Here is a 13,494-nt window from a genome sequence, read left to right on the forward strand (position 1 = left end):
TGGCCAGCTGACCAATGCCTTTAAACAATTTTTCAGTCCTCAGCGCCAAGGTCTGATCAGTTCAGGCAACCATCGCCAGTGTCTGCATTATATGATGCAGGAATATCTAGGGGCAACAGCAGACTTGGATACCTTACGTTACAGGGTCTTGAGGATACACCACTGGCCAGAACTTGCTCAATATGCAATTGAGCTACTGGCCTGTTCTGCATCCAGCATGCTTTCTGAATACACATTCAGTGCTGCTGGAGGGTTTGTTACAGATCAAAGAGTGAGCCTGTCCACAGACTCTGTTGATAGGCTCACATTCATCAAAATGAATCAGTCTTGGATCAGCAGCTATCAAGCACCTGATGCTGATGTAAGCGATTGAATTTGCTATGGATCCTTGAAGACTGCCTATGCTGACTAGCTTATTCCTCCTCAATCTTGATGATGCTAGCCTTCAACAATATTTTTAGTTTAGGGCACCACTACCCAAGGCCCAATGTTTCTGCCCCTGTTTAACAGGGGCATGTAATTACTTTTTTGAAATAGTTATGCAGGGCCCGTTCCTGCGCCCAACAAGAGTAACTGAGGGGTTCCAGTGTTCTGGCGCCACCAAAACCAAAGGCCCAATTTTTCTGCCCCTGTTTTAACCGGGCCATGTAATTACAATTTTCGATATAAAATTTCACAGCAGGGCCCGTTCCTGCGCCCAACAAGAGTAACTGAGATGGGTTACAGTGTTCTGATACCACCAACACCTAAGGCCCAGTTTTTCTGCAGAGTATATAAGGGCAGGCCGTATGGTATATATACTGGTGTTTATAGTATGTAGTGCCTGGGGCCCCCCATGTGGTTTTATATTTTGGCACAGGGTTCCCATCAATATCCGTACCAGACCTTAAGGGCCTGATGTGGATTTGGGGGAGGAACGGGACATCCATGCCATTTTCTTTATGGTATTTTTGGTGCAGGATTCCCCTTAATATTCATATATTATGGACCCAAAGGGCCTGGTAATGGACTGGGGGGTTATATCATGTCTGGGCTATGGTCAGCTTTAAAGGAGTTGTAAAGGAAAACATTTTTTTCCTAAAATTAATGTCTGCAAGGTAGACAGACAGAATAGTGTAATGATTCTGTTAAAAAAACGAGTAAATAGCTATTAAATTCCTTATAACCTCCGGCATTCTAGTTTCTGTTCTCTCATTCACTTCCTGGTTTGCATCGCTCGTTCATGTAAAAAATACATTTCCCAGTATGAATTGCGGCACGCCCAGTAATTCACACCTCCTTGAAGTCTCTAACACGTAGAGAGCATCCTGCCACACAGATGCAGTTCCCAGGAGGGGGTGAGCAGGTTACTGACCACCGCAGTAAAGCCTCCCATCACGATGGTCAGTAAAATCAGACAAGCAGGAAGTGAACAGAACAGAGAAGAAATAGAGCAACTTCTGAGCAAAAACGAACAATGAGGAAGTGAAAAGAGGAATGTCTGCAGGTAAAGGATGCTTATTATGATTTAACTCTAAGTATGATGATGATAAAGTGAGGCAGAGGCACAAATAGTTTTCACAACCTAATACACCGATTGTGCACGACAGAAACAAAATTAATTTGAAAAAAACAGACTTACATAAATTCTGGGCAGTTTTTTGATCCAATACTTTAAGTTCTTTAATTTTCTTCTTCGGTGCAGCTTTCTTATCCTCTCCATCTTGGTCTTTCTTAGCTGCAGGTCAAACAGAAACAATAACATTAGCAGAAACATACGCAGTCAATAGTAAATAGATTTCACAAATGTAATTGTATTCCATCTCTTCTCAAAGTAAACAATGTACACAATGAAAACCACAATTACAATGTCCTCAATCTAAGCATGCCCCAATAATGCTTCTATAGAGATACTGTACACACAGGTGCACACCTATATGCCTCATTCTCAAATTTACAGAACTTGTTAGGTCCAATTTAACCATTGAGTTTTCTATTAATAGCTGTGGCTTGCTCTTAGCTGCACTGTTGGCTAAGATTTAAAACATTAAAAGACTCATTTGTTTAAAAATAACAAAATATGTTATACTTACCTGCTCCGAGCAGTGGTTTTGAACAGAGCAGCCCAGATCCTCTTTTTTAGATCCAACCCCGGTGCTCCTGCCCCCCCCTTCCTAGTTCCCCCAAAGCAAGCAGCTTGCTATGGGGGGGGGCCTCTCTCTGCTCATTGGCTCACTGACTTTAATTGACAGCAACTGGAGCTCGCTGCTATATCTCAGCCAATCAGGAGGGAGAGGATAAAGAAGGAACTATGGCGCTACTGTAATACTGGTAGGGAAGTATGAATCAAAAAGGAACTACGAGACAAATGGACAGGTGAGAAACAAGTGGAGGCAGCTCCAGGTCCAGCTGATAGATCGGTCCAAAATACCTAGATGAGGTGAATACAAATAGAGGAAGAGGGCGCCAACCTTCTGTGGTTAAAATGGACAGTGATAGATGGAAAAACAACAAGATAAGTGGGGGTGAAAAAAAAAGATGAAAAAAAAAACACTTACTTTTGGGAGGGGCTTCCACCCCTTTTGTCAAACCAATAGGGCTTTTACCCCGTTGAGTGCCACCATCCAAAATCCTAAAGCAACCATGCTGCCCAAGAGCTCATTTTCAGCCTCCATCCTCCAAGTTGTTCAGCACCTTAAACCGCAGCCAGAGTTACCCTCTGATCAGCCTGACACTTTACCTGGAGCCACTGACATACTCCATCTTCAGACATGGTCATCCACCACACAGCCACACACTTCATCTGCTGTCAGCAATCGAGTAGCCTGACACTTCATCCGCAGCCGCCAACATTCACCTTAGCAGCCTGACATCTCATCCGCAGTCGCTGACATCCGCCCGAGCAGTCTCCATACCATTGCAACATAGAAATCTCCATGTCACCTATATCAGCTGCCCTCCACAGAGCTGAGTGAGATCCACCACTCCTCAGATGACATGCACCATCTTTACTCTTTGTTTTTCCATCCATATCTGTCCATTTTGTACCCCAGAAGTTTTGCGCCCTCTTCCTCTACTCGTAATTAGGATGGAGAGTCCCGGGACAGCCGATGTTCTTGTTCAACATCACTGGATGGAGATGGAGATCAGGTACGTATTAAAGGGCTGCTGCACACAGTTTTTTTATCTTAATGCATAGAATGCATTAGGATATAAAATCTGCCTTTAGAAGAACAAAAGTGAACACTGGAATTTATATACGAAAAGGTTACGGAAAATCTCCTGAGATGGTCACTCTGCACACCAAGAATTTATGCAAATTATTATTTACAAAAAAAAAAAATCCTAACTATACTTTGCAGTCTAGAGATAGTCAAACTTAGGTCGTTGAAAGTTCTGACTTTAGCGCAGTTGTGATGTTTCTAAGACTACTGATTATTACTAGAATTTAAACAGAAGATCCTAAAGAAATCAAATACTCCCAGTCTTTCACATGGGGCAGACTCTGTTTTGATCAGCGGGGGATCTGTTCACTGATCCCTCGCTGATAAAAGAAGAGCGGGCAGATGACAGACTTTCCACTTTCTGTCTACACCCAACTGCCCTCCAATCCGATCTGCCTAGATGGAGGACAACGGATCCCCTTCTGTTTTTTTAGCAGACCGGATCGGATTGTAGATAGGTAGTTGAAAATTGACACAAGTCTGTTTACACCAGCCGGTCCATAGGGGTGAATGGCTGATCAGGTCTATCTGAAAAACCGACAAGTGGACCTGATCGGAAATGCCATGTGAAAGGGGCCTTAGTCTACAATTTAAATGATTTTCTGATGTGTAAAATACTTTTCTCCCACATATAAAGTCTTTGTAGGTAAACGTTCAACAATAATTACAATGAAAGCTCAAATTCTGAAAGATGTAAGCATTGTTAAACTGTGCATGGTTTATTGATTAACTGAATTACTTTCAGCGGTATTCCATCGGCAATAAAACTTCTGTCCCGAAGTGTGTGAATCACGGAGGGAGGACAATACCAGCAAGGATCTCAAAGTGTGTCCCGGGGGTTTCTACAAGAATTGGTAGGTTCTTCCTTTGTAACCAATGACAGACCTGCCCATAGCCAAGCATACAAAACACAGCTAAACTGGAAAACTCCCAGACTACAATGCCAAAGCACTTAGCACAAAATTACTGTCATAAGACTGAAACTGACTCATCGTCTAAGCAGAAAATTATTGAAAAAAAAAAAAAACAACACACTGTATCACACAGTCACCAACAACTACAGTCTTGTTGTCAAGAATCACTAGCATAAAAAAAAATGGGTTTTCGGAATATGAGCCAAACACCTGAATGCTTTATAACCCCATAATGTTTTATGTACACAAAAAACATTAATGAGCCCAATGTTTCAACACAAGCAGAAGCTCAACCAAAGACTCAGCTTTGTGCAGGGTATCAATAAATCGTATGTGGATTATGTAATCTGTGCAAAGTGATTCAAGTGACGTTCCACCCAAAAATGGAACTTACGCTGTCCGAATTCCTCCCCCCCTCCGCTGTCACATTTCAGGGGGGAGCAGATACCTGTCTAATCCAGGTATTTGCTCCCACTCCCGGTGAAAGATTGCCGCAGTATCCATGGCAATCAATGCTATGTTCGGCCCTCCCCTGCCCCCCCCCCTGCTGTTTTCTGGCAGACACATGGGTCCCAGAATACAGCAGGGACCACTCAGAATGCACAGCATGGCTCGCACATGTGCAGTAGGGAACCAGGCTTCACTTTGCAATTCCTTTACTAGCAATGCCGGTGCCTACACCCGGAACGGGTCGGCTTCGGGTGAGAACATTGCGGGCACCCTGGACAGGTAAGTATCCCTATTTTAATTTTAAAAGTCACCAGCTGCACTTTGTAGCTGCTGACTTTTTTTTTTTTTTTTTGTTTTTTAAGGCGGAACTCTGCATTTAGTTCTTTTGAATTTCTCCCACTGGAAGCTCCAAAAAGGCTGAATGCACAGACTGACATTGGAATGTTCATATTTTGGTTAGCCAACACCCAATCAACAATTTCCAGAAAACCACAAATCTGGGTATCACTGAGCTATGCCACATTCACTTTTTTGTTCATTCTTAAACACAGTCCATACAGGCCATATGGCATTTGTATAAACATTTCTGGCTATTTGCTGTACTCCTGTACCAAGACCTGTTTTGACTAGAGTGAGGAAAGATCATGATTTCTGTTAGATTTTTATCATCTGTGATCCCTTTGGGGAATTTTGCCTTCATTCCTGACCTTGTGCCACCAGGTTAAGAAATAATAATGAGCTATACTAGCACAAAGACGCAGACAATAATAAAGACCTTAAATCTAAACCTTCCCTGCGCTACTCCTTTTTTTTTTTTTTGCTGAGTGTCTATCTGTGAATTTTCGCTTCAATTCCAATTCCTTTGGCACCCAGACACCTAAGAGGCTGGAGCGAAGTGTAGATAGACAGAAAGAGACCACCACATCAGTAAAATAATCTGCAAACAAAAAGTTGCTAGACAACGTATTAGAGCTGAACCTAGTTGAACTCCACAATTCACTGTGGCCAGTGTAGGTTTGACACACCAATGTGAGTTTACTGGTAGAATACATTAAATCAAAGAACTTAAACACACTATGGTGTGTTTCTGTATAGTACAGGAATGCCTTATATGGACCCCTAGCTGTTTCTGGCTACTCTGCCCGTTTTTAACATAAAGGCTCCTTTTTTAAAGAAAAAAAAAAATCTAAGAGAAAAAACTGAGCTGTTGCAATGGAAACCAGATGTTTGCGTCCATTTTCTCAGATGAAAGAGAAAAATTACAACTGGAATCTGGTTACTATGGGAAACAGGGGTGTCTAATGAGTACATCACATAACAAGTATTAATATAAGCATGTGGCCCAAGTTTCAGTAACAAAAGAATTGAAAAGTTACTTAAGGATAAGAGCATTTTTACACTTGTGTCTTGCTTGATGCCTTTTCCACTGAATTTTATAGAAGCGTATTAGAAGGCATGTCATGGCATAGTAAAATGCACGGACATGCAATGCAAGATGCATTGCAATGTGTGTTAAAACACACTGTGTGTCCCCAGCTTCACTATCCGATAAAGCTGAATACACATGTAGCGCCTGGCTACTTTCAGAGCCGGTGCTATGTTAAATTTAGGGGGAGAATTCAGAGAAATAGTTAGCTCTGAATTAGTTTGATCATTTAAATGTGGGTCTCTGCTCTGGCTTGGCTGTGGGCTGTCCTTTCGTCTGGGGGACTCCTGGGTTCCCCCGGACGGCAGGTGGCAGCAGTGTAGTCAAGTGTTCTGAGTGCCACTCCTTAGCGGCCAGTCAAGGGTTGGCTGCCTTGCTGTGCATGTTGGGGAGGGGTATAAAGGGGGCAGACGCCATTACCTCGAGGTTCTTCCTCGTGTGGCGCCCACCATTGGGGTAGTCATTCCACGACACCCCTGCATAAGGCCCTCCTGGCCGGGGTGTGCGTGGGCAGCAGTGTTCCGGGACCACGTTGGCCTGGAGTGATTGATCCACTGTGTCCAATATGAAAGGGGGTACCGAGCTGTCCGTCCAATTGGAGGAAGCTGACCAATGAGGAGTCTGTCCGAAGGATACCAAGCACGAGGCTGGTGTTCCAGGAGGGACCTATCCATTCATCCGGGGACTACCTGGGATCTGACAGGCTGGATGTTGATCATCTGTCAGTCGCTAATTTGCAATACTACCTGAAGGAGATCCGGGTGCTGAATCTATTGAGAGAGGATTCTGGACCAATTGTCTCCATTCGTTTGGGAGGGTCTGTGGCAGAGAATTGATCCCAAGTTCGAGTGACACTGGCTGCCAGGCTGGTGAGAGAGGCCTGTCCAGGTGCCCTATAGCCACTCCGGCTGGAGTGGCTTAGTAAAGTGTTGTTGGAAGCAGGACTGTTTCCCGTGTTCGGTTACACCTGGATCTACTGTCTCCCATTTGCTATCCCTTCACTTTTCTACTGTTTAATTGTTTTTACCCGGTTGGGTAATAAAGGCACAGAAAAGACACCTGTTGTGTGGACATTCCATTTACTATAATTCTCATCAAGTACCCTAGACGGCTGAGATACAGAGGTAACATGCCACCCAACACAAACCAGCAGCTCCTTCGGGGGTAGTGCTACACACACACACACATCAAAATGTTGCCAGATCAGTAGGAGACAAATGCATTTTGATCCATGTGTAGCCCTCTCTGTTAAACAGAAGCTGTTCTAACAACCAAACAGTTCTGCTTGAAAATCAGCATTCGATCAGTTGCTGCAGCTGATGAGTGTATTCTGATGGGCCAAGCCCTTGCTTTCAGAATACAACCGCTCCGTAGGGGGAAATTCCTGCCTTCACATTGCTTGTGTGGATGTGGGAATATTTTTTTTTTTTAATAGAAAGAAATGAAAGTGTGTACCCAACTTTACAGTAATGACCGCACTTTATTTTTGACTGGAAGTATATGGTCAGGCCTTAGCTATATTGACCGGGTCACAAAACGAAAATGTATGTCTTATAAGCCCAAAATGCTTAAATTCCGAAAAGACAATGCATTTTCCTTGGGGATCATCTCTGACCGGAAGAAACAAAAACAGCAAAAAGAGGGCGCCTAGGTCAGTGTGATAGTAAAAGTAACACTTTATTCAGATACACTCCCATAAAAGTATCTTGCAAGCTGCACACAGGGTGGATGTAGATCACCAATCAAGCAGTCAGCTGTCACAAGGGATGAGAAAACCATTGTGGGGATAAGCTCAGACCCGCCGTATGGCGGTATATAACCGTAAGCGACTCAAGCTCTCACAGAGCTAGCAAGAGACCAAATCATAATTGGGGTGGGCTGCAACACATTTCCGAGGTGCTGCCTCCTTCAGGCCAAAAAATAATAATAAATGCATTGGGGCCTGCCCCTATCCTGATTTGGTCTCTTGCTAACTCTGCAAGAGCAGTTGTGAGAGCTGGAGTTGCTCACGGTTATATATACCTCCATACGGCAGGTCTGATCTTATCCCCACAGCGGTCTTCTCATCCCTTGTGATGGCTGAGTGCTTGATTGGTGATCCACATTCTCTTAAAATTCTTTTTTTTCAAATGTTTATATATTATTTTTTTTATCCATTTTTATTACAATTTTTCCATTTGGCTTCTTATTACAGTACAGGTATGCTGGGAGTGTCAGGGCTTCCGTCCACCGTATGGCTGCCAGACCCAGCTCAAGCTGAATGGGAACATTGTTTATACATTGATTAATGTTACGGTTTCATTATCAGTAAATTAATGTCCGATATTTTATATTCATCTATAAAGTATTACCCTCTTTTTCCGTTCACCTTTATGTTTTTTTTCCCAAAAATTATTTTAACCTTAACTGGCTTTGTTCATTATTATATGTCCGCATTAATCTTGACACTATTGCCACATTTGCCCCTTTTCAAAATGGTGGCGATGGTGCCGGGGACTCCCGGATCTCTGAGCTGGGCATTCCCTGTGTAGTGGAATTCAAATAGCGGTGTGTCAGCACGCCGCTCGTGCCCCTGGACGACGTCATTTATGGCGAAATGACGTAGGGAGGAACGGCGTGATGACGATACTGCATACTATACCACGCAGAGTCCCGGAACGTACGGGCTGTGGGAGCCGGCCGGCTTTTCTACATATTGACACACTATATATATTTCTACACAAATGTGAGTGGATCTTTGTTTTTAAAGTTTTATAAAGTGCTTTTAAGCTGTTTTATGCTATGTGAGCCTCTCCTCTCTTTGCTCTATCTCATGTGATTGATTGGCGGATTGAGTTTCCATTCATACTGGGATTTATTTACATTGGACAATAGAGGAATTAGTTTGGGAAGAGCAGAGACTGTGGCTGGGTTATATGCCATAAGCTATTTTGATCTTGCGTATGAGATCAGGAAATCTGGTAAGTGGCTGTGATTTCAGTGGTGGCGGCTTTTCTATCCATTGGGGATCATCACATTTTCCTTGGGTGTTTCGTATATCACCATTGCATTTCACGTTTGGAAAGGAACTTATGAGCACTGGATTTATTGGACTTAAATTTTGGACTATAACTTCATTCAATTTTTCTTTACACTGTTATTCATCTATATATTTCATTACAAACCGCACATAGATGTGACAGCTTCCTGCGAGTGGCTAGTGTCATTCAGATGTTCCACTGACAGGCACAGTCTCATTGGGCTTTAGGATTATATTTTATCATTTCATCTACCTCGTCTCCATTAGAGGGTGAAGAGTAGGTGATCCTTAATACACATACAGGGTTTCTTTTTGTTTTCAATCACAAATTTTCACGCTTTGTCATTTTTGCATTTTTTACATTGCAGTGCAGCCAATATTCTTTTACACGGTACAATTGTTTGCCAACCGAGCATCGGATTTTTGTCAAAAGGGTGTGTGCCAGGATCTTGTCTTGCATACCAACGGTACACAATTGTCTTGCCACAAACACGAACTTAGTAACATACTACGAGCAATTTCAGCTCTTGAGCGCCACCCTTTGGGCCCCTTCTGCTAATTTTGTGTTTGGTGAGCATTGATTCCGACCCCTTCTGCTAATTTTGTGTTTGGTGAGCATTGATTCCGAGCATGTGTGTTTGTAATTTTGTGTGACGGATTTGTGAACTGACCATACGAAAATCAGACGTGGAGCCGTCGTCTTAGTTAGGAATCTGCAACAAAGTTTGTTATAATCCTTGCAAGGTACATGGATCACCCAGAGGGGAATGTTTTTTTTTCCTTGACAAAAGTGGAGTTATGCCAAGTAATGTTCTGGTTCTGAGAACCATCGAGACCACAGCGGTGGCTACTTCTGGGTTACTTGTGGGGGTTGTAAACCTGCAAGTGCTCTGCATCGCGGGCTCTGAGAAGATTTTCCTATTACATTAACAGATGACACTGTTCATGTGAACCTACCAGCACAGTGCTGGATTCCCTGGCCACTTCTCATCTGACCCAAAACTTCTGAGTAACCCAAAATTAGATGCACCACAGAACATACTGGTTCTTTCTGAATTTACTGCCACTACTCTACTGTTCAATTACCAGCCTCATATATTAAATTTGTGATAAGGAATATATATGGGCTGCCATTACTGAATCCACGTCTGAAAATGAAAATTGCCTGGCTATCTCTCTGGCATATTGGCTTTAAAACATGAGTCATTGACCTGGAGCAAGTAAGAAGTACAGAGATTTGGACTGCATTCCTGCCTGGGTCAGCTATTAAACAAAATATACTGGAGCCAGAGACCGCTAAGCTACAACTATTTACCTTTGAGACAGACACAGCCTGCATATTTCTTCCAGCACACGTTTCCTTTAGCGTGGTCCCCATTTTAGCATGCTGAACGGCTTTAAGCTAGTGGTTGAAAACCTTTTTCCTTGCTGTAAAAAGGATTGTATTACTTCGGCAAGTCCTCTTTTTATCTGAGGTAGCATATTAGCATGTTCTCATGGTCATTTCGGACCTAAAATCGTTGTTAAATTACAATTTACACTTAAATATGCCTCTTATTGCAGGTTATGTGTGCAAATTTTTTTAACCTGCCAGTAAAATCCTGTTGTTGGAGTGCAGTAAATCTTTATTACAGGTACTTATATATTGCCATCAATTTACGCAGCACCTTACATATATAAAATGCATATATAATCTTTAGTAATTAACCATGGGTAATATGAAGGTAGCTGGATGCAACCCATGGCTGATGGCTAAGGATCCTGTGTCCTGTATAACAAAGAATTTTTAAATGTAATATTGTATACGCAATTGTTTAGTAGGTCCAAAATGTTTTCACTGCTCTGCAAGGGGCCTATGCTGTCAATCAGCTAGAATACACAGGGGCACAGACAAAGTGAGGGTGTAACATTCCAGAGCTCCCATTTCAAGTAAAGCAGATAGAACTTCTGTTTGCATTAACTACTCTCAGCAGCTCCCCATACGAAAAACAATCCTCTGCTTTTAATTAGTACAGCAATAAAAATATAAATGTGGCCAAATTCGTGTTCTAAAAAAATTAAACGCAATTTTCACTGATGTCAAGTCTGTAAATCCAAGAATGACTTTTAGTCAGAAGGCGCAAACATTTTAAGGCCATGAAATGGACAGACACATGTTCCTCATCCTGTCAGGAAACCATGTGTATCAAATTATTATTCACTGGGGATTCCAGGAAGAATGACTGCAGCTGTCATTCAGAAAGAGGAACAGGAAGCCGGAAAGGTCATTTCCAGACATTGACTAAAATAGGTAAAAGGTCCACACATGTGTACTTCAATATACATCTATGGGGGTTGTAAGCCGTTTCCTCTCCTCCCAGCATGTTACCAGCTCATACAAACAGGAAAAATAACTTTGTTTTTGTCTTTAGACTGAAAACATCATGACATACCCTGGTACTGTTTAAGGAGCTCAATATTTATTGTATTGTTCTCTGCTAATGTAAAAACGAAAATGTAAAAAAATACAATACCAAGGAGGAAAAAACAAATAACTGGTATGATATCATGGATTGTCAAGATGAAGGACTACTAAAAAACATAAGCTTACCACAATATATTAAAATACATCAGTACAGGCATTCTCAAATCAAACTTTTTATAGGTCCCTATTAACACTTGAACATGGAGCGTTTTCAGGTGATTTTGGCGCATTATTTTTGTGTATGTAACCAAATTGTTTGAGCTTCTTTGTTTTTGTTTCAGCAAATAATAAGCTGGTTACCAGGAAAGGTGAAATAGTAAGATTTCTGGCACTCCTATTTAAATCTACAGAAAATATAGTGAACCCAAATGTTGAAGTGCTTTAGAAAATGTGCTTTAAACCACTTAGGTGACCTAGGCTTATTTCTAGTATATGTACGTACTGCCAAAAAAGTTAACATACTTTTGGATAGTTAGAATTGCTGTCTATACCCCTGCTGGGTGAACTCACCCTCACGATATATCCTGACCTTTGTCAGTGTCAGTAAGCAATGGTAAACCCACATTTTTTTAAGGTTGTTACCCGAGCAGTAGGTGGGGATTGGGGGCTGAAAGGGTTCCAATATAGGGCACCTGTTTGAGTGACGTCTAACAGAGGAGTTCAAGCACTTTGAATGGATCTCCCTTAGCTTCCTGCTGCAACTTCAGAAAGCAAAAGGAAATCTCCCCACCGACAAGAAAAGTGTGATAGGGGTTTTAACACTATCCAAGTAAATTAAAACAAAATGGCTTACTACATCACCCTTGGTTGTTGTCATATAGCTGCTATACCAGGTTTCCGTGAATACTGCCTACTGTGATATGTGCATTTCTGCCAACTGTGACATTTGCATTAGTATCCTGCACATTAAGACATCTTTGATTTTTTGCAGTTGGTGTTTAGATTAATCCTAATGGAGTTTGTGACATTATAGAAGGCTCAGGAACACTGGCAATCTGTGTATCACATTTACAATAATTTTGCAGGAATAACCAATTGCTACTTCTGGAGTCTTGAGCGCTTTTACTTTTATGCTTTATTCCTTTTAATATGAAAGCATTGCCAAAAATATACCTCAACGGCTCTGGCTGCAGCTTGGAAACGTGTCTGTATAGGATATTGCTTACACACATTTGTGTGATGCAATAGGTACTCATAACAAGTAGTAGCCAGACCTGTTATACATTAATGGTACGTGAGATGATGTGATGGGATGTCCAATGTTATGACCACATTTTACTAGGTTTTTAGTTTTGGGGAAAGGTGGGGGATTGTTTGTGGATAGGTTTGATAACTTAGTCAATACTTTATTTGTGAATAAAGTTCTATTTTTTTCGAAACTTTAGCGTCTGTCCTGTAAGTTTTTGAAAAGTGCAATAGGGGTTTTAACACTTCCCAACTCAATTAGAACAAAATGGCTTTCTACATAATTCAGTGCTCGGTAAACAACAGTGTACTACATCCTTTGAGGGCAGGAGTTAACCACTTAAGGACCCCTTCACACCGATATACGTCGGCAGAATGGCACGGCTGGGCACATCAACGTATATGTACATTGCCCTTTAAGCCCAGCCGTGGGGTCGCGGGCGCGCTGCCGCGACCCGGTCCGAAGCTCCGTGACCCTGACAGCGGGACCCGATCGCCGCTGGAGTCCCGCGATCGGTCCCCGGAGCTGAAGAACGGGGAGAGCTGTGTGTAAACACCTACAGCCACACCCCCCTACAGTTGTAAACACATATAAGGGCACACTTAACCCCTTCAGCGCCCCCTGTGGTTAACTCCCAAACTGCAACTGACATTTTCACAGTAAACAATGCATTTTAAATGCATTTTTTGCTGTGAAAATGACAATGGTCCCAAAAATGTGTCAAAATTGTCCTAACTGTCCGCCATGTTCATTGCAGTCATGAAAAAAATTGCTGATCGCCGCCATTAGTAGTAAAAAAAATAAAAAATTAATAAAAATGCAATAAAAACTA

General features: G+C 42.1%; 1 protein-coding gene across 2 annotated transcripts in view; it reads right to left on the reverse strand.

The window, feature by feature from the left end:
* The window catches only part of DIAPH1 (diaphanous related formin 1), a 423,627-nt gene that overhangs the window by 58,759 nt on the left and 351,374 nt on the right, over window positions 1–13,494 (reverse strand). For both annotated transcript variants that reach the window (XM_040344879.1, XM_040344880.1), the window contains exon 19: window positions 1,622–1,717. In XM_040344879.1, the coding sequence (XP_040200813.1) occupies window positions 1,622–1,717 (96 nt within the window). The remainder of the gene's footprint in view (window positions 1–1,621; window positions 1,718–13,494) is intronic.

Source organism: Rana temporaria, chromosome 3 (assembly GCF_905171775.1).
Source record: "Rana temporaria chromosome 3, aRanTem1.1, whole genome shotgun sequence".
In the NCBI taxonomy this organism is placed as follows: Eukaryota; Metazoa; Chordata; class Amphibia; order Anura; family Ranidae; genus Rana; species Rana temporaria.